Genomic DNA, 22662 nt, shown 5'->3' with positions numbered 1-22662 from the left:
TTAAACTGAATAAAAGAATGGCGTGTGCTGATTGCGATTGCTGCTTACAAGACCTGAAGGGTGTTGATATGGTATAGTAAATATCTGAACATTTATTAATAGGCTTGAATTTAGCTTTAACTTTCATAGTCACATTACTATGTCTGCTGGTCAGCTCTGTCTATTTTTAACACTCACAGGCACTCTAGATATTTCAAGTGCTTGCAAACCTTCTGTAGCAGAGCTAAGAGTACAGTGAAGAGCTGAATTTACTTTTTTAATTCCGAGAGAGGTAAGCAATAATCTTGTACATTGGCCCATAAAGGCAGTATTTGTCTTTAAAATATATTTGGGAACTTGTGTAAGAAAATAATTTTAAAATGTAAACTTGTCCATTGGAAAACCTATAGGTCAAGTGTTTCCTCACCCTGTTTTGGCATATTTTGTAACTAACACCCAACAGCAAGTGGTTAGCGGGGTGTTTATCAATCAGAATTCATGCACTATCAGCAATTATTGAATGGGTGCTGAACGTCCATAAAATCTATGATAAAATGAAGAATTTAAGTTGCAATAATCATAATGTCAAGGTCAGATACATTAGCTACAGTAACAATATAGCGGTATACATCTACTGTATAATACTGGTGTTGTTCTATATTGTACATTCAACATGTACTTATCGTTCAATATTTAATCCAGTTTAGATCAGTACTGCATAAGTGCGTGTGGGATTTCTTAAATTAGATGCCTAAAAAAATGATTGGTTTAAGGCTTTTTTTTTTTACTGCTTCAAAAAGCAATACTACTTCAGAAATACTAATGAAAACCACCACATGTGAATACTGCAGGTTATTGAAAGATTGAAAGATTGAAAGATTGGCAGTATGTTTGTAAAACTCATCATACATTTTTAATGTTTGTCCCATGAATGATCTTTTTTTATAGTATCAAAATCATCTGTGCACTCCTATTAAATATTTCTTTAGCCTTTAAATGTGTTTGTTAAAATAGATAAAACTTTACATAACTGGATGTAAAAGGTGAAAATCTATTTTTGAAAAAACAAATTTAACAGAACGAGAGGGGAATACATTTAATTTTGTCTACATGAATAACTTTTTTCCTTGTCTTTAAAAGTGATTTGATATTGTCTAGGAATGTATGATAATCAGTGATTTTGCAATGGACGCCACTGTCTCTGTTGCAGGTGCTGATTTCACCTCTGTGGGTTGCGATATTCTCATATGAATCTGGAGAAGCAATTGCACTTTGCATAAAAAATGGCAAGTCCTTTACATTTTTTTAATTTTATTTAAAAGCATATTTTTAAACATACAATATTAAAAAGTGGTGGCATGATGTGAAACTATACATTACTTACATTATCAGCACTAGTTGAAATAATAGTGCTGTACAGTACAGTATGTCTACCAGCACAAAATGCCGTGGAGGTTGACTCCATTGAAAGTATTATTGACCTCAGCTCAAGCTAAAATCCTTTCCGGGGCGACCTGCAAATTCATGCCTTTTTGTTTTGCTCGACTTTTTTCAGGGACGAAACAATAAAGCTCCAGTAGGGCAGCACAAGCACTGCGAAAAGTGTTTTAGTCGTCGCTGCAAGGCACCAATACAGATCTCTGTCTCCTGCATGGTGATCAACTGCCGCCTGCTCTGTGGAGCAGTGTTCCACATGTGCAAGGAACAGGAGCACCAGCTATTGTGCCCCAATGAAAAGGTGCCTTGCCTTAATGCTGGGTATGGCTGCCCCTTCTCCATGGCTCGCTGCAAGCTCTCCAAACACCTGGAAGTCTGTCCAGCCAGCGTTGTGTGCTGTTCTATGGATTGGAACCGCTGGCCTGTTGCAGAAACTGATACTGTCTTCTATGAGAATGTCCTCAAAGAACCCTTTTCTGACGAGCAGCTGGACTTGACAATGGCTCTTAGAGATCAAAAGCTCCTTTTCCAGTCTTTGAAAATGGGTTCCCTTTTTCCTGAACTTGAAGAGCATGTTGAAGAATTGATGCCCTCCGAGCTAGAGGGGGCAGTGGGAGGCATGGCAGAAGGCTCGTTGCAAGGAGGAGTCTTCAGCGAGGCTGAATTGCAAGGTCTTACACAGGAAGAGCGTGAAGCTCTGGCTAAGGATAAAGATGTATGTGATTTGAGCAGTTACAAAACCTGGGAAATGATGTTCAGCAAGGAGCTGACGAGTTGCAAGGTAACAGAAGAAAGTTTGAAGACCAAGGAGAAGAATACCGAGAAGAAAGAAAACACTGCTTCCTCTAGCAAACAGGCAGAACAGGAGAAAGAGATAAATAACAGCAAAGAGCCTGAACCTGACAAACATGACGATCATGCAAAGACAGGATTGGCTCCCTGGCAGGATGGTGTCCTTGATAGGCTTGGAAAAGAGACCAACGTTACTGAGTACAACATGTATCTGGTGCATCACGGGAGCATGCTGATTAGATTTGGACAGATTGCCGCCTGTACTCCGAAAGAAAAAGACTTTGTTTATGGGAACCTGGAAGCCATAGAAGTAAAGACTGTCCGCACGTTCAAAGTTCCAACCAGCTATTGTGCAAAACGCTCCCACATTGGAGATGTAGCAATCCGGAAGAAAAAGGAAAATAAGGCAGTAGATACATCTGATTTAGGGGTCTCTGACGAGGATATACCGAAATGGGATGAAATACGCGCTACTTTACTTTGCTCCTTGGAAAAAGAATTAAGAGGTCACTTTATCTCTGAAACTGTGGCAACGGATGGCCTCCTTTTAGACTTTGGCACCCAGACTTATTCCTTCAACACAGCCCCATTCAAGCCAGAATCCACACTGGCTGATATAGTAGAGGGCAGGAGCCCCAGCCTCAATCTGAATCTTCAAGCTGAGTGTGTGACCGCAAGGCATAACAAAGTCAGCTCTGCATTCACTTTCCTGTGCAACCACTTCTTCAGACGAGATGAGTTCCCTTCACACTTCAAGAACGTCCACGCAGACATTCAGAATTCTTTGAATGGCTGGTTTGAGCAGCGTTGCCCTCTGGCCTACCTTGGGTGCACTTATAGCCAAAAGAGGTTCCACCCATGCAGTCAAAAGGCCACTTTCACCTACAACCAAGATCTCAGCACATTCACTCTCCGACCAGTGGTCTCAGCCTCCCTCTTTCGGGGAGTGAAAACCAAACCTGCCGACAGGAAACATGCGCGCAACCTGGACTCTCTGAGTAGCCTGCCTTTTGAGATTCTCCAGCACATTGCAGGATTTCTAGACAGCTTCAGCCTTTCCCAGCTAGCTCAGGTGTCCCACCTAATGAGGGATGTCTGCGCTTCTCTGCTGCAGGAACGTGGCATGGTGTCACTGAAATGGGAAAAGCGCACATACTCCCATGGAGGTTCATCCTGGAAAGCACGAAAAAAGGCAGGTTCCAGTATAACAGATACTTTTAAAACATTACTTTGCACACTCACACATTCACATTACTGGCTTCCTGTTTTATACCTACTGTATGAAATCCTGAGCTGACATACTGTATGAGTATGAGGCAATATGGACTAATTATAGTTGGAATAAAATTACTGAGTAAAAGAAAATAACCACCCTATTTCTACATGTTACATAGGTGTTATTCTACATTACAACACTTGGAAATGTTTTAAACCTTCTTTAATTGCTATAGAAGTTATTCTGAACTTTATTTCAGAAGCTGTTCAGAAGTTCAGAAGCAGTAGCCTCCTAAAATGGTGTCAGATTGACCTAATGGGTTGCCCAAATAATATGATTTTGCAAGCAGATGTTGAGCTGTGCTTGTCTTCTTAATTGATCCAATAGTTTGCAATTCAGACCTTGGTTCTTGAAGTCATATACTGAGAATGTATACTGATTTTTGACTGAAAAGTCTGAAGTCTTAGAATACAATACTCATTTGTGAGCTCACATGGATATTTGTGTCACTGGGTTTGTGCTAAGTACACAGTAGCTGAAGAAGTCCAAACCAGCGTCCATTTGCTTGTTGTGACATTTAGCTGTACCTTGGCATAATGCTATTTTCAAATAAACAGCTTCTGAAACTGGAGCTCCTGAGGAGTTAGAAAACAGGGTCTCACTTTACCACTGGAGCTGGGTACAACCCATGTGTAAACACGAAGCGAATTGGTAACCTCAGCATGGGCAAAGGCAAATATTCTATAGATTATGACTCAGCAGACCTAGAGTGTTTTTTTCTAAATTATTTCAGATTCAAAGCTAATCCACACCACAGTTTTTCAGCTATGATTTTTAAGTCTTTCATTTTTTATCCTTTAGAGTTGTGGTCAATAGAAAAGTAATTCATGCATGATTTATGATACCAGTTGATTGAATATCATGTGAATATCAAATATAACACAGCTTTCTAAAATAAATTATTTGCTTTGCTACATTATTATTCCACCAGATGGCACACCTTCAAAGAAGAAACTGGTCAAGAAAAATCTAATTCTATTTTCTTAAAGAATTTAGGTAAAAGAGTTGTAGGATATAGCAGATCAACCATTTTAAACCATTTTTTAAAAACATACTTCTAAATATACAGTATAAGCATGAAATACTGTAGTGTGTGGTCTGACCAAAGTAAATCCATAGCTTTTAAAAATAGTTTTGGGTATTTTAACAATATTTAACAGTTTTACAATAAATATTTTTCTTACACACTGTACCTACTCAATTTGGAATCACCAGTAGTGTGTTTTTCTGGTCTCACATTTCATATGGATATTATAGGTAACATACTGTATCCACGGTCTGACACGTGGGTGCTCCTTTTCACTTTCTATGTCTCATTCAAATGTTTTATATATGTAGATCTTTAAAACATAATGTTCTAAAAAAATGTCCCATGAAATCCCACGGGATCGCCAATGTAAATTTAATGCGAATGAAGAACTATAGACAGGCTTCTCTGACCTATCTAACTTTCAACCACTCATCTGTTAACACATCACAGTCTACGCAGCTCTTCAGGAGATTCAGTGCCAGTTTGAAGAGAGGTGAATTCCTCCTTGCTGGTTTATTCAGCCCTACCTTAGGCTAAACTCAGTCAGCTGTGAGACATCATTTGGGGAATCACAGTCACAGTCAGCTAGTAACATGACTCAGACTTGAACCTGCAACCCCTGGAACACAGAATTCAGCCTGCACTTGGGCAAGAGCTTTTACCTGCTGAAGTAAAAAAAAAGGACTGAGACAACTTATATCCTTGACTTTTTTTTATAAACTTAGAAGAAACAGCAATTCCCAATGAAACTTTGGTAGAACTTGCCACATCACACACAAGGCACAATAGTAAAAATTCAAGCCAAGGACCTAACAGCTTTAACTACAATGTAACACATTTTTAAAATGAATATGTATATGCCATCTTTTCTTAAATTGGTTAGTCTGTTTTGCCATATTTACACACCTTGTTGCCTTCTCTTTAACCTCTGTTGTATCTCTTGCAAAGGTGTGGCACTTCAGCACAGTGTTCTCCACTGTAGACAGATGGTGCTTTGATGATGTCCCTTCCATGTCTGAACACCTGAAGGTCTGTCCCTTCTACCAGACTGAAGTAAGAAGTGAACCCGTGGCCTTGACCAGCATGTGTGACACTAATGAACAAGCAAAGGAGACACAGGAGAGACAAAGTCTGGTAGCTATGTTCCTGTCAAAATACTAAATTTGGACTGGAGAAGAAGAGAAATCGGAATGTACTCTTTTTGATCGCAATCGATGTCCATTTTTTCAACAAAAGTAAAAGAACTCATGATAGATACAGAAGAACAAGATGAGCATAGGGTTTTGCTCAATAGGAACTTTAGGAATTAAGTTTGTTTTATGAAATCTGTTTAATCACAAAATGGATAATATGGATTCTTTACAGTTAAGTTTCAGAGTTTTGACTTTTAAGGTATTTAACGTGTATACATCACATTTTGCTTTTTCATTTTCTTCAAAAAATGATTTGTATTAGTTCAGAATGTACCCTGACCAGAATATTTGTATACCAAGAACACACAACCTTTGAACTGACAAATTAGATGTACTGTAATTGTTGTTTTTTTATCAGCAATTGTCACACACCATGGATTTGAGATGGATGGAGGATATTTTTCCCCCACAGTAAATCTGCTGCTATATGTTACAGCCTCTCTTTATATTTCTTAAGAACAGTGTCTGAGATTCTTCCACTGTCTCAATAGTACTTTTCTTACATTGTCAACGATTATTGAATTGGGCTCAGGATACCAGCTTTTTAAAACATACTTTGCCATCACTATCAGTTATGTACAAGAAATATTGTACTCTTAACTTCACACAACTGTTTTAAATGCTTGTGATAGTGGGACTGATAAAATGCTGCAATTTGAGTGTACCATCATACACTGAAAATACCACAGATATCCACAAGAGGGGGCATCATTCTTTTCTCTCTCACACACTACTACTAGAAAAACGAATAACTGCTTAAAGCTTTTAAAATTAACATTATATTGAACAAATATATATATAAAATACTTTTATGAGCTTTTATGAATGTTGCTCAAAAGTGATCTTTGAACATAATATAAGAATTAAATGTGACAAAACCTGTAAAAATTTCCAAATTGAACAGTATAGCCATCTTTTGAAGGCAAAAATAATTAAATGGGTGTCTCTTTTTAAAAAGAAAAACAATACTTCAAAGTTAATTTCACTTCTTTGTTGTGCTTAGGATTTCAGGATTATGATGTTTCCTCATATGCGGCGAATTAAAAAAAAAGGAAAAAAAGTTGAAAATGTAAACCCAACCTAATTTTCTTGTTTCTGTTACGTCAAACAGGATAGAAGATAACACAGTAATCTTCAAGAAAATTAGCAGTTGGAAATAAAGAGTCTCCTGATGCTTTACCCCATCTGCTCTCACAATAACACGCCTTCAAGGTTTAATCATCCCGAACTTCAATATGATAGGCTTCATTTGAGAAGAATATAAATACATTTTTAATGGACTCAAAAAGTTCAACTCATTAAATTTCCATTTTATAAGAAAACAGTACAATTTATTGGACACTCTGTTAGAGCATCTGAAAAATACTTTTCAGATTTTGTCAAATCTAGCATTCAGTTGACTTTAGCACTGAGCAAATATTAGAGTCATAGGCACGTTCTCCTTTAAGTACTGTAGTTCATTAATTTCAAATATGTACATCTGCTTTGTATAAAACTTTTAAACCTAAACCACAAAAGTTCAAACAGCATTGCACTGGAATCAGATTAATGTACTGATTTTTTTTAATTTATGTCAGTTTTTAATTAGATCAGTCTCAATACTTACAACAAGACAGCAACATAGTTGATACAGTACATTCTGTATCAGCTGAATATTAAACATCACTGCTGTCATTCTATGAGTTTTTCACAGCAACTTTCTCAATGACACAATGCAGCTAGATCAGAAGCAACTCTTGGTGTATTTCTGACATTTCTCAGATTCTCGTGATGCAGTGCATTCATAAATCATTTGAAAGTACAATGCACAGTATCTGCACATGTCACATAGGTGGAAAGTGACAATTCCTTTTCTGGGGGAGAGAGCTTTCACAGAAATATACGTGTTTTTGTTATATCTCATATTGGATGGGAACTGGGGGGATTGTGGAACAGGGAAGATGTTGATGGTGTTGGAACAGCAGCAGGGACAGTATTGGTGCTGAGGACTGCCTAGATAGTGAAAATAGACTGTCGTGCTAATTTTTAATAGTGATGCCATGTAGGACACATCAGCTGCACGAAACAGTCATGGCCTTTACTCATTAGTAATGAGAGTGAATTGCATCATTATATTTTCACTTTAGCTGGTGCATTAAATTATTTTAAAAGCCTCATGCGCTGGTCTGCCATACAGTATTTTTACGATCCTGCTGGATGTATGGTAACATTTACAACAACGTAGCTTTTAGGAATACACAAGAAAATAAAAATGAAGACTCAAAACGATACTTAATCTTAACTACATAAGGTTTGTAAGAGTTTGAAAGCTTAAGAGCAGTGGTTAAAGTGAGATTATATGCATTGGTAAAAATATGATAATATGACATACTGGTAAAAATAAAAGACAAATTAAAGAGCCACACTACAATTCAAGAATACCATGGGCAAAACAAACATTTACACTTAGTGCTCTCCCTTCAGTCTACATGCAGTCTGCCTCCAGGCCCTTCCATTATAGCTCCCCATCCCCAGATAGTCCCCACAATCATCTGAGAAGATGACATACTGTACAATTTTACATAGAGTGGTTCACTTTGTGTGCTTTCAACAGCTGTAGGACCTCTGGAGAAAGACAACAGTGAGTTTTCATCTGTTCATGGGGAACAGAAATAAGATACTGTACCTTTGAGGAAACAGATAAAAAGAATGTCTTTGTATGCTGCTAAATCTCATCTTTTTAGGAATCAATCTGGTGATAAAGACTGAAATAACCGTGCTCACTCTCAGTGTGTTAGCATTTGGGGTGGGGCCCTCTGTGCAAAACTTTAAGGTCAAATTTTCTTTTTCAGAAGTTTTCCTGAACAGTGATGTGTGTTATGAAACCAAGCAAATATAGACTGTGCTGGATAGGAAATGGAGCGCACCAGAAAAAAAAAAGGCCTTTGAAAACCAATTACGCAATGAAACTGGAAAAGGGCTTGGAGTTTTATGTTTTAAACACATAAGAAGACCATTGCCTTTCATTTTATATTCATTTGTTTTGCTACAGTAATATCTTTGTGTCTTTATATTTATGCCAGCTTTCCTTCCATCTTGTATCTTGAATATTTTTCTCAGTCATACTGTATTTTACCTGTCAGTCATGCAGTATTTATGAATTGTGAATAAAATGTTTATTCACAAAAATGCTTCTGTCTTACATCTTAGAAATCTGGGTTTAACGCAGAGCTTTTTATTTTCCTTTAAGGGATTCAGTGACAAACTGAAGCAAAAATTGACTGCAAATTGAAAAACTGTTTGTTTTAATTGCGATTTCCTTTTCTAAAGGTTTACCAAAATTGCTGTAGCTCCACATAATACATTTTCCCAAAAGAAATAACACTGTACCTTTCTTAAAAAAGACTTTTGCCCAGGGCCGTATTCAGAAATATTAGCTGTCAGCTGTTCCTTGCAGTACCTGCAACATCCTCACTGTATTGATTTGATCCACTGAGTAATTCAACACAGTGTTATCCCAATTTACTATACATGCGTCATCTTGCTGTGATGAATGAATTGGAATCAAAAATATAAAAATTACATCTATTAATATACTCTCCCAAATACCTTCCTCTGACTGCTTTCAATTTACAGGACAGGTGCTAATGAAAGTGAAGCAGACTTTTCTAAAAATAGAATGTCATCTACTCTCTTTAATTCAGCATTCAGTTAAGAGAAAAAAAAAACATTTTACATCAGTGAGAATGACATTTCCTTGAGATGGAGAGGAACATTTTTATTGGCACTCTAGGCCACCTACACATTCTGACAGTGCTGTGGGGCCAATGTGACGACAAGTCTCTGGAGTTATCATGCAGAGAAGATGGTGTGTATTAAAAGGCATGTGAAAGTTACCTGGTTCTCATCATCTATTGTATTGCACATGTGGATTCTGTTCATTTCTCCTTCCACTGAAAATTTCTGAAGCAATACCATTGAGTTCATGTGCTCAGAATCTAAAGGTGTCATTCACCTCTGTGTCTCTGTGTAGTTGCACTTCAGTCCTTTTTTCCCATTTCATGGAAACAAAAGATGGCATTTCTTCAATTATTTTAATGGTGTAGATACTGTATACCCTCTAAAGCAATACCTTAAGGTACGCAATAGTTTGTAACACACAACCTACATAGCCTATACAATACTTATACAGTATAAAGAGTATATACTGTACAGTATTTTATTAAAACTATTTTTAAACTATAGCCACTTTAAAGTTACTATACTGTAGAACACATTTTACTGAAATATGAAAATTTCTTCACGTTAATTCTATCGAGTGTTTTCTACTGTGGCAAAGTGCAAAACACCTGTAACACCACTAACGCCTGTTCCAGCAGCAATCTTAGCTTTCTCAGAAGGATTCCCAACCCGGTACTGGCCAGGCTTACACCTGTTTATCTTCAGTGGGTTGTCAGTTGTGAGTTGCAGGGTGATATGGCTGCTGGCTTAAAGTTAAACTCCACTACAAACATGCACTGTATGCATTGCAAAGTTAGTAAAAAAATAGTTTAGCAAACTTGCCTGTACCTTTGAATTTATGCTTTTCCTGTTGGATGTACAAAAAATGTACAAACTTTTTAAGAAATTATACTATTTAATATTTTTCCAGGCTTCAGCTTGGTTAAAGCTTCCCATCAATAGGAAAACAAGTAAGAGTCCAAAACTGTGTTACTATGGGACTGGCAGATGGGGTATGGAGTGGCAGTCCACAGGCAAAGCCTGAACTTGTGAGCTGAAAAACAGCAGAGACTCTTGAGTTTAAAGAGGAATATTGCTACCTTGCTTTCAAGACCATAGGTGAGATACGTTTCCCAGGTCGTAGTTATCTCTGGTAGTCTCACCACATTTTTGAAGTTCTACAGTAAACACTTTTTTGCTTGGTAACCATATTGTATCCAGTACAAATGTGATTTTTACCATTTGCATTAGCTAGCAGACGGGGTAAGGAGGTCTGCATGCATGGACTGCAATTGAGTGTCCAGAAGGGAGGATAAAGGCTCCAGCATCTTGTGCAGTCTGTTATCTGTCTCCAAGCCCGTCACCAACAAGGGAGCCTGCAGATGTCACAGCCTTTGAAACATGGCTTTTCCTGGCCACGATTTCTTTCTGAAAGCCCCAGTCTGTAAAAGTGATGTGCTTTGGCAACGTCACTGCTTATTTACTCATTCACAATGTAAAATAGGCCCGAGGAGGGGACACAGGTGGCCCATCAAACCAAAGTATTGTACTGTATCAGGGGAGCTGCAGAGAGTGGACCCCGCTGCTGAATCTGGGATCAGATGCTAATGTTAGTTGTCAGCCTAATGCACGGGTTCTTCTGTAGTTCAATATACAAACACATTATATATACAGTGTATGCTAGTCTATTTATATTTTCCCTTTCGCATATTAAGTTTGCTTGTTTGCGTCTGTTGTTGGGGATATCTTTTATTTATTTGGAATTACCATTAGTTGCAAAGGCATAGAGCAAGACACTTTAGGGCTGGGTTTCCTAATCCAGGTCCTCATGATACCAGTATTGGATGGTTATTGTTCTATCTGGGCTCTTGATAATGTTCAATTGGAGGTTCCATAAAATAAATATGTTTTTAGGAGAGGAAAATAAAAAGAAGTTGGTTTACTCAAAGTTTTAATACATTCAATGATCCAGCAGACCAACTGAAAGTCCAGTTGAAAGCAAACAGAAACCTTTGAGGCTTTGAGGAGCAGGACTGCTCAATCCCTGCATGGGGAATACAGATACCTCAGATGAACCAAACTCTCCCAACCCAAATGGATCTTGGCCAATTTCCTTGTGGCCACTGGAATCTCCAGTCATACCTGAATAATAACTTTACTGCAGCTCTGAATACAATATGAACCCCCCTGTTGCATTGGCTTCCTATTCTTTTACTGATGACATTCTGCTGATGACAGTTTACTGTGTTAAAGCAGCATACCATGTGACATTAAAGACGTAACAACCGGGACAGTAATTGTGAGCCCCCAAGGAAGAAAGGGCTAATGGCTGTGGAGGTGCAACCCAACAATGGTTTGTGCTTGGCATGCTCCTCAAGAGTTATCCATCATGCAGTCCCTAAGGAAGTCATGAAAGCACCCGCTCTTGGCAGAGATTAAAGGGTCAAAAACGTGACTGAAGTAGAGACAAAATAATCTTTTGATAATGTGGCAGCATATGGCTATTGAAGAAATTTGATATGACTGATGACCAAGTGCACGTACAAGCAAAAAATAATATCTCTCACATTTACAGTAGCTCTTTATTATATTTTAAATCACTACTACGTGCAGATATTTTAGATCTTACTACAACTTTGATGGACACACAGTAGAAATGGTAGGCCAGGATTTGCCTTGCCCTTTTACATCTCTAGATTTTGTGAAAAGCAAAAACCAAAGTTTGTCGTCTCATCCAGTTTACATTATGGAGTATTTTTCCAGTTAGTTTAACTTAGTGATTTAAGACTATTCTATTCTATTCAGCAGTGCTGAAGTGCTTGACTTATCATTCCACTGTGAATGAGACATAATTTGCAGTGGATGTCTGTAAAACAGGTCAGTTGTAAAAAACAACCTTATTCTGCCTAAACATCCACCGAGAAATGGTGTCATGACTCATAATGTTACCCCTGGTTTGAGAACATTCAATTCACAGTTTGTTTCTTCAATAAAAATACATCAATTATTTTTTGTCATTGGGCCTTCTGCAGGCCTTCAAGTATTCATTCTGGAGAAGCCTCTTCTGCTGAAACCTTGTGTACTTTCATTCTTTCATTTTTTTTTCAGTGTAGAAGCAAACCTTCTTCATGCTCCTTATGTTGTTCCCCATTCTAACCCCTTAATGAGAACCTCAGAACTCTCATAGTTTTCCAAAACTATTCAAGTTGCTACATTTTCAGTCACCCTCAAATTTAACTACATGTAAAATGTTTCTGTATACTGTATACGTATTTCTAAACTTCCCAATCGGGCTGGAGTTCCATGACTTGCTGAGACAGCTGAATAGCTGGGTTTTGAGGAAGAAAGGAGCCCTGGAGATCTGCATGTTAAGGCCTGTCTATTTGTGAGAGCAATTGCTAAATTGTGTTATGCAAAACGAAACTGGCAAGTGGCTTATTTATTCATACAGTAGGTAGGAAATAGAGGGCAAGATGAGTTTCACCTGCTCAAGGTGTTTTTTTTTGTTTTAAACACTATTAAATAAAAGTGCCATGCTGGGACATGCAGAGTCTATGCATAATTTACACTTTATACAAAAGTAAATAATGGTAAAGGAAAAAACAACATGATACAAACGTATTTGCTTCTTAATTTCACTGGGACATGTACTTAAAAATTTGAGTTCGTTCGATTATTTTACAGCACATTATTATTTTGCTGAAATAATCAAACTGACTCAAAACGTTCCTGTTTTTGTTCTAAATATATTGTAATACATACGGCCATCAGGGTGTGTAAGAGCCAGCTTACCAGAGTGGTGATGTCGCCGCCCTTCTCTGTAATAGCAGGACCACAGCCCCTGGGCTGTAAAGAGATCTCTCTTTAGCTCACCGGGCTGGGTAACTGCTGAGTGACACGGGAGTCTTGGTTCGAGCCCCCGACGGTGTGGGGCCGACCTAATGCGGCAAGGGCGCCCGCCTGAACCCCCGTTGCGTTACAATATATTTCTAACGTGTGTACTGAGTAAGATGTAAATAAAAACTCAAGATAAGGAAGGGTACATCCATTCCAGGAGGACATTGATTTTGACTTTTGGCCATTTGGGGGAGGGGATGGATAAGGTTAACGTATTGTTTTGTCTATAATCCATTAGTAGACAAAAGTAACAGTTGTGTGAATGTAGTATAAGTTTTATACAGGTGTGGAGAAAGAGGTCTAAAATAGTACAAAAAGAGCTGCGATTGACCATGGTGGAACTGGAAACATCTCTTTAAATTCACATTGCATAGTGACAAAGACACAGACCCCTCATCTGCTGCAGAGCCTTAAGTGTTCTTGTGTGCACCATTGACTCCATGCCTTATCCAGCACCCACAGCTCTTATTATTGACAGGCTGCAATTCTGTTTGTTACTTTGTGTTTGAAAAGCAATTACTTAGATTCCTACAGGGAAAATGTGCTGTGCTTTTACCCACACATGCGCTCCAGGCACTATAGAACAAGCTCTCTAGGGGCCAGGGCTTGGTCTGGCAGACCACCTCTATCAGATTGAAATACATTTTGATTGTTGTTGTTCTCACTGTGCTTTCATTCCTATTTGTTTTCTTTGCTATAAATAGCAAATATCATTAAACATCTCCTTACACCATTAAACGTAAGTGCATCATAAACACAATTTCCTACAGTCAAATAATTTGTCCAGGTTAAATATATACAGTATTAAAACTAATTAGAAAGATACTAATAATTAATACAGAATTTCCCAATAGGGTCTTTTTCCTATAAGTACTGTATATCTGCAGGATGAAATACATTTTTGTCATCAATATCTGAGATATTGTCAATATACAATTTTTACTAAATTTGATATGTTCTGTACAACTCCCATCCTGTTTCTTGATGTAATGTGGAAGTTACTCACTTAGTGCTCAAAATAACAGTATAAAAACTGCTAGTCCTCCTCCAGTGAATACAATATGGAGTACAGTTCTTAAAGATAAAGGATTGACTTGTAATATAATGCTAATCAAATGAAGCATTCCAAAGACCATAATGCTCGGCCTGCACTGAGTCACTCAGAATTGCTCTTTCCATGATTGCTTGGAATGGGCAGCAATTATACTGTACATGTCCTGTGAACAAGGATGTGCAGCATCTTATGGACTACAGATATTGTCAACTGAAGCCTCAAATGGCATGGATTTGCATTGATATGTTCTATTTTCAATTTATCTGTCAGAAAGATATGTATACCTGTATTGAGTTTGTGGCTTTTGAGCAATTACCCAGTAATATTTAAGAAATTAAGTATCAGAAATTGATTCATAGTGTGTGTATTGTTCACCTTCAATCATCACAATGTATTTTGTAGGTCTTGCAAACAAAGTATGATAATTTTTCAATTCAATATTTGATAGAGCAAAGCATAACATGGACATCACTCATTTGCTTCTCACTTACATCAACATTTTTAGAATTTCTCAAAAGGTTACTTTTTTTGTAAGTTTGATAGGATAGAGTAATAAAGCATGCATTTTACATCTTAGGGTCGGTTTTCGTACAGCTAATTCCTACATCTACTCATCATAGCCCTTTAACTTTAAATGTTCTTAGGTATCAGATGGATGGAATTTCCATTTCACTCTCAAAGGGATTGTTCAGACAGGTGCCACTGCCATTTCATAAGAAATTGTGGGGCAGCTATAACCAGTAAATTAATCACAAAGATCATGCTCTGGGAAATGTTTTGTTCAGCGTTGAGCTCAAGTGAAATTGGAAATCATCTGAAATCTTTGGCATCTTCGGCAAAAAAAAAAATTCAAAGGGATTTAAGTAAAAGAAGACAAATGAACCTGTGATGGAAAATGGCTTAAATGACTTCAGTGTATTTTTCATTTATTTTTCTATGATTTCTGTGGTATTGTACCAGACAAACAGTTAAACTCTCTAAAGGTCAAATTTGAGCATAACCAAATTAATTTATTTCAAAGCCTCTACTCTAAGTAGAAATGAGAGGAAGTTTTCTTAGATTTTGTAGTGAAGCAGATCATAAAGGATTACACTGTAAACACACAGTGAAATATAATCAACTGAATGCATCTGACAGTACTGCTATTGCAGTTATTGAGTGATAAGGCCTCCAAAGAAAAATGCTAACATTGTTTTTGCAACAATGGAGATTTCTACATACTGTACAATTACCAGAAAAGTATGGCCAAACTTGTACTTTCCTCTAGGTTTAAAAACAGAAAAGAAGAAAGTTTAGCATTTACAAAGTGTGGATTGAGAATTTTGATTTTCAACCATTTTTGACAGGTGCGCGGCTTAGCAAAAACGTCAAAATTGGGTCAAATTTGTTTTTCGAGGAAACGGCAAAACAACACCTTTCCTGCGCTACAAATACATCCTAAAGCACAGCAAATGCATTAGGAAATGTATAGGTGTTGTTCCGACACTAACCCTAACCCTACCTCGGACACTTTTGGAACATACAGATGTAGCCATTCAAACTGCACGGTACAAACCTGTTCCGCATGCAGCTACCCACAAGCCACCGCGGCATACTCCGGTTCATGATTGGCTGGCCAAAATGACCGAAAGGGGCACTCGTGGTGCATTGGTCGTTATTGAAAAGATTTAATCATTTTATCTCTTTACTGTTCACGTTTTAATCCACTTAGTATTGAATATTTATATGGAATTTTACAACTAAAGGGAAATTTTAGTAGCTGAGCATGAAAAGAAAAGGAGCAAAACGCATCTAATGGTCATAAACGATATTAATTTAGGAACATAAACATATCATGTAAACTGTATATGGCTGGTATTGGTATTTTAAAGAAAAAATACACACCAGTATTCAACCTTTTCTCTAAACATTTTAAGCATCAAAGTCTGTGGTTATTTCAGAAAAGTTCTTACATGCTCCTTCTGACCATATTAAGCTTATATTAAGTTTACTGTAAGTCCCTGCGGGCACTTTTCCTGTCCGTGAGAGGAAGGGGGACTGTCTTTCATTAGAAGGTTAGCCTGTTCTACTCTGAGAATGTAGAGGGGGAGGAAAAGTACCCGCGGTCATTTAATAAGTATTAAAATTCGCACTGTTTCCCTTGCGAAGATATGGACAGAAGAATATTTGTGTGTGGTAAAAAAATGGCGTAAAAACAACATAGTGAAGGCTGTGAAAACATTCACAATATACTTTGTACACAAAGCAAGTGTTTTCGTAACTCTAGGAGGTTTCATGAAAACGCTACAGGTGTGCCAAATCATTTTTGAACTTACTTTACCCCGGTTTGCGTTGTCATGAGAGGTTAAGCTTTATTAGCTCCACCTGGCGGTTTTACAAGGTGATTCTGGATACTATTAACATAATCTAATTTGCATGCGGTATAATGCGGTATGATGTGTTATGATGTGACACGCCCACTGCGTTGTACCGCAGCGTACCTCGCTCGTTTTGAATGGCTGCATCTGTAGCTCACCATCAGGACTTTATCTCACATCAGATATTATGGAAAAATAATAGGGATTTTTAGATGCAATACAAATTTTTTAGACATAGAGAAATTAGGTTCTTGTCATGCTTGAAATGTTTGCAATCACCTGGTCAATTAACTTGTAAAATTTGTCTTTTGTATCAAGAAGCATGTTTTATCACATTGTTCCCAAAAAGCAAAGCAAGTTCCGTGCTGTCTCCTAATGTTTTCTTTCTGTCCTGTTCTGAGTTCACAAGCATTGTTATACCTCCTTGTTCATTTTGCAGTCTGTAAGTTTTTATTTCAGAGTTCTTTAGAAGAAGTGTTTCTGACACTTGATTATATCTACAATATTATGTACTTAATTAAAAATGAGACAGAATATCTGCTCTCTGCGTCTGCTCCAGAGGATGATTAACCAACATCATTTGTCAAGGGCAAAAATATATTGATGCCATTTTTGATATGATCTGTGGTACAATTAGCAAAGCTTTAAGAATTGAAACCACTTAGTTCTAATCATGAAGGTAAATATGCATTAATAATCCCCCTAAAGTATTAATCTTAAACGTATTTACTTACAGTGACCCATTGTATTTTTTCAACAATGTTTTAAGATCTTGTGATTTTCTGTAGAAATTGGTCCAAGAATGAATAAAAACGTCAGTTTGGACTTCTGTCCATTACAGAACTACAAACTGTACGTGAAGGTTAGTTTAAATCAGATTGGTGCATGAGGCCTCTGACAAAGGAAGAGCTGACATCTAATAATGGGTATGTAAGTTGTGATTGATGGGTGGATTGAAATTTCGATTTTATCTGTGCAAGAATGTGAAAATACTTTAATGGATCAGTCTCACTATGCATGTCTTTTTAGAAATCTTTTGAAATCCAGGTACTGTAGAGTGAAGATTTGAAAATATTTTTGAAATAATGAGAGGACATCATTGCTATAGAAACAGCAAAGACACCTTTTCTATAAACTGATTTGCTTGAATATGCTTGCTTTAAGTTTTAGATCTGATTCTTTTTTATTGTTGAAGATGTCAAATTATATAAAGGGTTATGACATTGTGAGGGCTTGATTGTATCCATCCATCCTTTTTCTCACTGCTTTATCCAATTCAGGGGATGCTTGATTGTAGTACTTCTATTTTAGAAGTCTTTTGAAGTTCAGGTAAAATGAAGAAATACATTACCAAGTTTTCAAAATGTTTAAAAAATGGATATCACAAACTTGATATTTGTTGCGATTTTAGTAAACACATAGCTTTACAGTGGAGCCTTTCATATTAATTGTCACATTCTTCAGGGTGCATGAGCTAGGTAAGAATACACAAACTAGAGGCAAACACAAGAAATTCTTCAGAGAAAACCCATTTTTATGTTAGTGCTAAAATCCATGAAGTGCATGCATACTCCTGAAGGTACAGTAATACCAATGTTTATCAGATTCTGTTTTTAAATACAGGATACATAACCGGCATCATACAGTGTAAATGTTTTGTGCGGTTTTTACAGAAAATTATTTTCCGCAACTGCCCAACACCTCCTCCATCCCCCCACAATCATGGCCGCCTACAGCTACAACCCCCAAAAGCTACTCATCCCCCCCATCCCCCACTCACCAACACCTCCGCCATTAACACCTGCAGCACTGACAGCGCTATGAGCAACATCCCCCCGGCCAGTCTGACCGTCAAGGCCGACCAGGTGAAGAGGGAGCTGAAGAGGCTGCACCAGGGTAAGGCCACAGGACCAGATAACGTCTGTCCCAGAGTTCTGAGGGCTTGTGCTGATCAGCTGAGCGGAGTGCTCCAGCGACTGTTCAACCTGAGCCTGCTCTTGGAGAGAGTCCCTGTGGTCTGGAAGACATCATGCTTGGTCCCGGTACCAAAGAAAGGGCGCCCCTCTGTCCTTAATGACTACAGACCAGTTGCTCTGACTTCTCACGTCAAGAAGACATTGGAGAGGCTGGTCTTATCCCACCTGAGACCCCTGGTCAGTTCATCACTGGACACCCTACAGTTCGCCTACCAGCCCAGTGTTGGTGTGGAGGATACAATCATCTACATGCTGCAAAGGGCCTACTCACACCTGGACAAGGCTGGCAACACTGTAAGGATTATGTTTTTCGACTTCTCCAGTCTCTTCAATAATATCCAGCCCTTACTTCTAAGGAGAAAGCTGGAGGAGATGCAAGTCGGTGCCTCCATGATCTCATGGATCACTGACTATCTGACAGGCAGACCACAGTCTGTGAGACTTCAGAACTGTGTGTCTGAACAGGTAGTAAGTTACACAGGGGCTCCTCAGGGGACAGTTCTTTCTCCGTTCCTCTTCACCCTCTATACTTCGGACTTTGAATACAACTCAAAGTCGTGCCACCTGCAGAAGTTCTCAGATGACTCTGCAATTGTGGGATGTATCAAGGGTGGGCAGGAGGAGGAGTACAGAGGACCGGTCAGCAGCTTTGTGGAGTGGTGTGGGGAGAACCACTCAGGAGGTTCAGGAGGAAAAGGGTCAAACCTACTCCTGTCTACATCCATGGGAGTGGCTTGGAGATGGTGGACTAGTACAAGTACCTGGGAGTGCACATCGACGATAGACTGGAATGGTCTAAGAACATCAAGGCCATTTACAAGAAGGGTCAGAGCCGACTTTACTTCTTGAGGAGTCTCAGGTCCCTCAATGTATGTAGTAAGATGCTACATATGTTCTATCAGTCGGTTGTGGCGAGTGCCATTTTCTACGCTGTGGTATGCTGGGGCCCTGGGATTAGAGCAGTGGATTCTAACAGGCTGAACAAGCTTATCAGAAGAGCAAGCTCTGTCATTGGGTCTGGTCTGGACCCCCTGGAGGTAGTGGCTGAGAGGAGAATGGTGTCCAAACTAGAGGCCATCATGGACAAAGTCTCCCATCCCCTCTATGACATGCTTGTAGAAATGAAAAGCACATTCAGCAATAGACTGATCCATCCACGGTGCGACAGGGAGCGCTACAGGAGGTCATTCTTGCCTTCTGCCATAAGATTGTACAACGCATCCACCTTGCGTCTGGGCAGAGGCACAATTGACAGTGACCTGTTTCTGGACTGAACAGTTAACTGATACATCTATTCTTTTTCTTTTTCCTGTTTATAACTGTACATTTGTGCAATATATACCAGGGACTTGTGTGTATACTAGAGTGTATCCTGCCATGCGTCTGTTGCTTGCCAGGATAGGCTCTGGCTCCCCCATAATGCTGAATGCAGTTAGAAAATGGATCGATGAGTGGATGTCTAAAAAGATAGAATAGTGCACTATCCTAAAAGCTGACTGATGCTTGAATAGGCTAATAGTTTGATCAAAAAAAGTGCTTTGATCATGGGTTTTTTTTAAACCACAAAACATATTTGTTTGCAGCTTGCTCCCAACTCTGTCTGCAGTGTAAATAAAAAGCTGATTAATAAAGTAAATCAATATGTAGTTAGTGAAAAATTACATTGAGAGACAATTTTATTTCTATTTTATAAATATAGTACTGTAGCTCCTCAGCAAAGGGGAGCACTGCTACCGTGCTTCGCTCCAGAACAATACATTGGTAAAAGATTACAAAATGGGTGTTTTAAAATGTAGGATTAGGACCTTTTGTGTGTAAAATCCACTTAGCTACTGCATTAAAGATTTTTCAGACATTTTTAGTTCAAAATTAAAAAAGGAAATAACCATATTCAAGCCTTGTTTTCTCCCTGTTTTGATGACTATTTTGTCGTCTGAATGAACAGCTGATACTGTATTACATCCTTGATTTTTTTTTCTATCACAATTCCTTTTTAAGCTTTCTATGTAAAACTCCTGTGCTTCTTTATAGTCTCGTGTTTTTTATTCGGTGCTGAACAATACAGTATACAGGACATTGTATGTTACAATATGTGCAGTATAAAGTAAATGCTGAAGATGTTATTGTCGTGACCCTCTAGTCTTAGCTTTTGTGTTCATTGGTTCTACTGTCACAGAGATTACTGTATGCATGTCATTGCTAGAAAATACCAGGATATGCCTGTTCTCAGGAGCTCCAAGAAGATATGATCTAATTTAGTCTGATCCCTGACAGAATATTAAATTTGATCAGTGAAAGACCAAACCTTTTCAATTATAAATGGCAAACCTGCAACAGAATATAAAGTGCAATGTTGGTTAGTCGGAAACAACAGCAGAGAATAAAATGTTGTTTTAACTAAAATAAATAAAACCCATGCTGCTGGTGTACTAAAAATGTGCTGAAATATTTAATTTTAAGGAAAAGATTTGGAAGTACTTCCAACGTGAGCAGCATTTACAATAAATGTAGCAAAATTCAGTTTCCTTGAGGATGTTAGTTATGTAGTGAATATTTTACTAATAACTGTCTATAAACAATCTTAGAGGAAATGGAAGAGTGTGGTCTTATTGTGACAAATATAAATACAAGATTTAGATATGGAAATTTAGCTCTATTCTAGTTTAAGTGAAAATCCCTTTCCTGTGTAAACTGTCAGTTATAAAGCACCTCTTGTTGAGAGAGAGAATGCATACTTTATGTATTTTCCATATATGCCATAGACTTAAAATGGTTATAATACACATAATGCACACAAACATACTGTAGGGATCACAAGAAGAAGAAAAAAAAGTTTTCATAAGAAAGTTTGTTGGCATATCCATCTTTTTAATAGGAAGGGATGACAGTGCTTCATGAAATAAGTCACTTTTGGCTTTTCTTACATAGACAAATTAAAAGATTTGTATTTTCATGAATGGAGCTTATTTTTAACAGATGTTTCTGAAGATTCATTAGATAACACTTTGTCAAACAGACTTGTATCAGTGCTTTCTCTTCTTTTGTGTGAAACTTTCAGTGGTAAGTCTGATGAGGCATGGTTTTGTTAAGCTTCCTTCATGAAAGCAAAAACGATCTTTACCATTAAGCCCCATTAAAGACATTAGATGTCACAAGAAGTGTTGTATCTCAGGTTGTTTTGCATTAATTATCTAAAATAAGCTGTGGCAAAAGATGGCTAGGCTGTGTTAGAAGTTAAATATTGTACAGTACTTACAATCAATTAGCATACTGTAGTTTTATTCATTTCTGTCATGCTCGCCTTTACTGATGAGTGGCAGGGAGAACGAGCATTAATGTGGCAGCTAGTTACATAACCTTCTAACCTGTCTCTCAGCATCGGTTGCAACAGATACCAATTGACAGTTGACCTGGACCACCTGGAAATGATTTACAATCACGCTCCCTTCAGGTGGTTCAGAATAAAAAACTCTTACTCTTACGAGGGGTTTAGTCTCTGAGCCTCTTGAGATCTGAGATCATACAGTAGCTTTGTTTTAACCCCATGCATTGTTGGAATCCTAACCTCTGCTTTGTAACTACCTCATTCCTGAATCACTCCTTGGCTTGATATCTCTACAGTGTTTATCATGGGGTGGGTCCTGGCCTGCTTTGACCTCATCTCCCATATATTCCCTTTTTGGTTTCTCTACTACTGTATGTCCTCCCAGATCTGACCCTCACTTTGCTGACTCCAACTACTCTGAGGAAATCTCCTCTAAGCTTAAGCTTTGTGATTGACTGGCTTTGACCCCTGCCTGCTTGATCATGATCTCGGATTGCTTACTTCCTGCTTCCCTAGCCCACCACAGCCCAGCTGTCTCTCTGCATTCACATCTGTGCTTCCCTGGATCTCCAGCTGGCTACAACACAAAGCTGTGTGCTCAGCTGCTGTGCAGATCCCAAGTGCATGCTGCCTGTGTAGTTCCCCTG

The 22662-nt window shown here is 38.2% G+C and overlaps 1 protein-coding gene across 1 annotated transcript; it reads left to right on the top strand.

The window, feature by feature from the left end:
- The first annotated feature begins 139 nt into the window (after positions 1-139).
- Positions 140-8875, top strand: LOC148658061 (F-box only protein 40-like). The gene is made up of 4 exons (XM_088639022.1): positions 140-271; positions 1190-1265; positions 1535-3400; positions 5463-8875. Exons 2-4 carry the CDS (start codon positions 1263-1265, stop codon positions 5673-5675), a joined length of 2082 nt encoding a protein of 693 aa, XP_088495148.1. The 5' UTR covers positions 140-271; positions 1190-1262; the 3' UTR covers positions 5676-8875.
- The last annotated feature ends 13787 nt before the right edge of the window (positions 8876-22662 follow it).

The sequence above is a fragment of the Lepisosteus platostomus genome, chromosome 7, assembly GCF_059453375.1.
Source record: "Lepisosteus platostomus isolate fLepPlt1 chromosome 7, fLepPlt1.hap1, whole genome shotgun sequence".
Lineage (NCBI taxonomy): Eukaryota > Metazoa > Chordata > Actinopteri > Semionotiformes > Lepisosteidae > Lepisosteus > Lepisosteus platostomus.
Note: the sequence above shows the minus strand (reverse complement) of the source record. Positions and strands in the feature narration are given on the sequence as shown.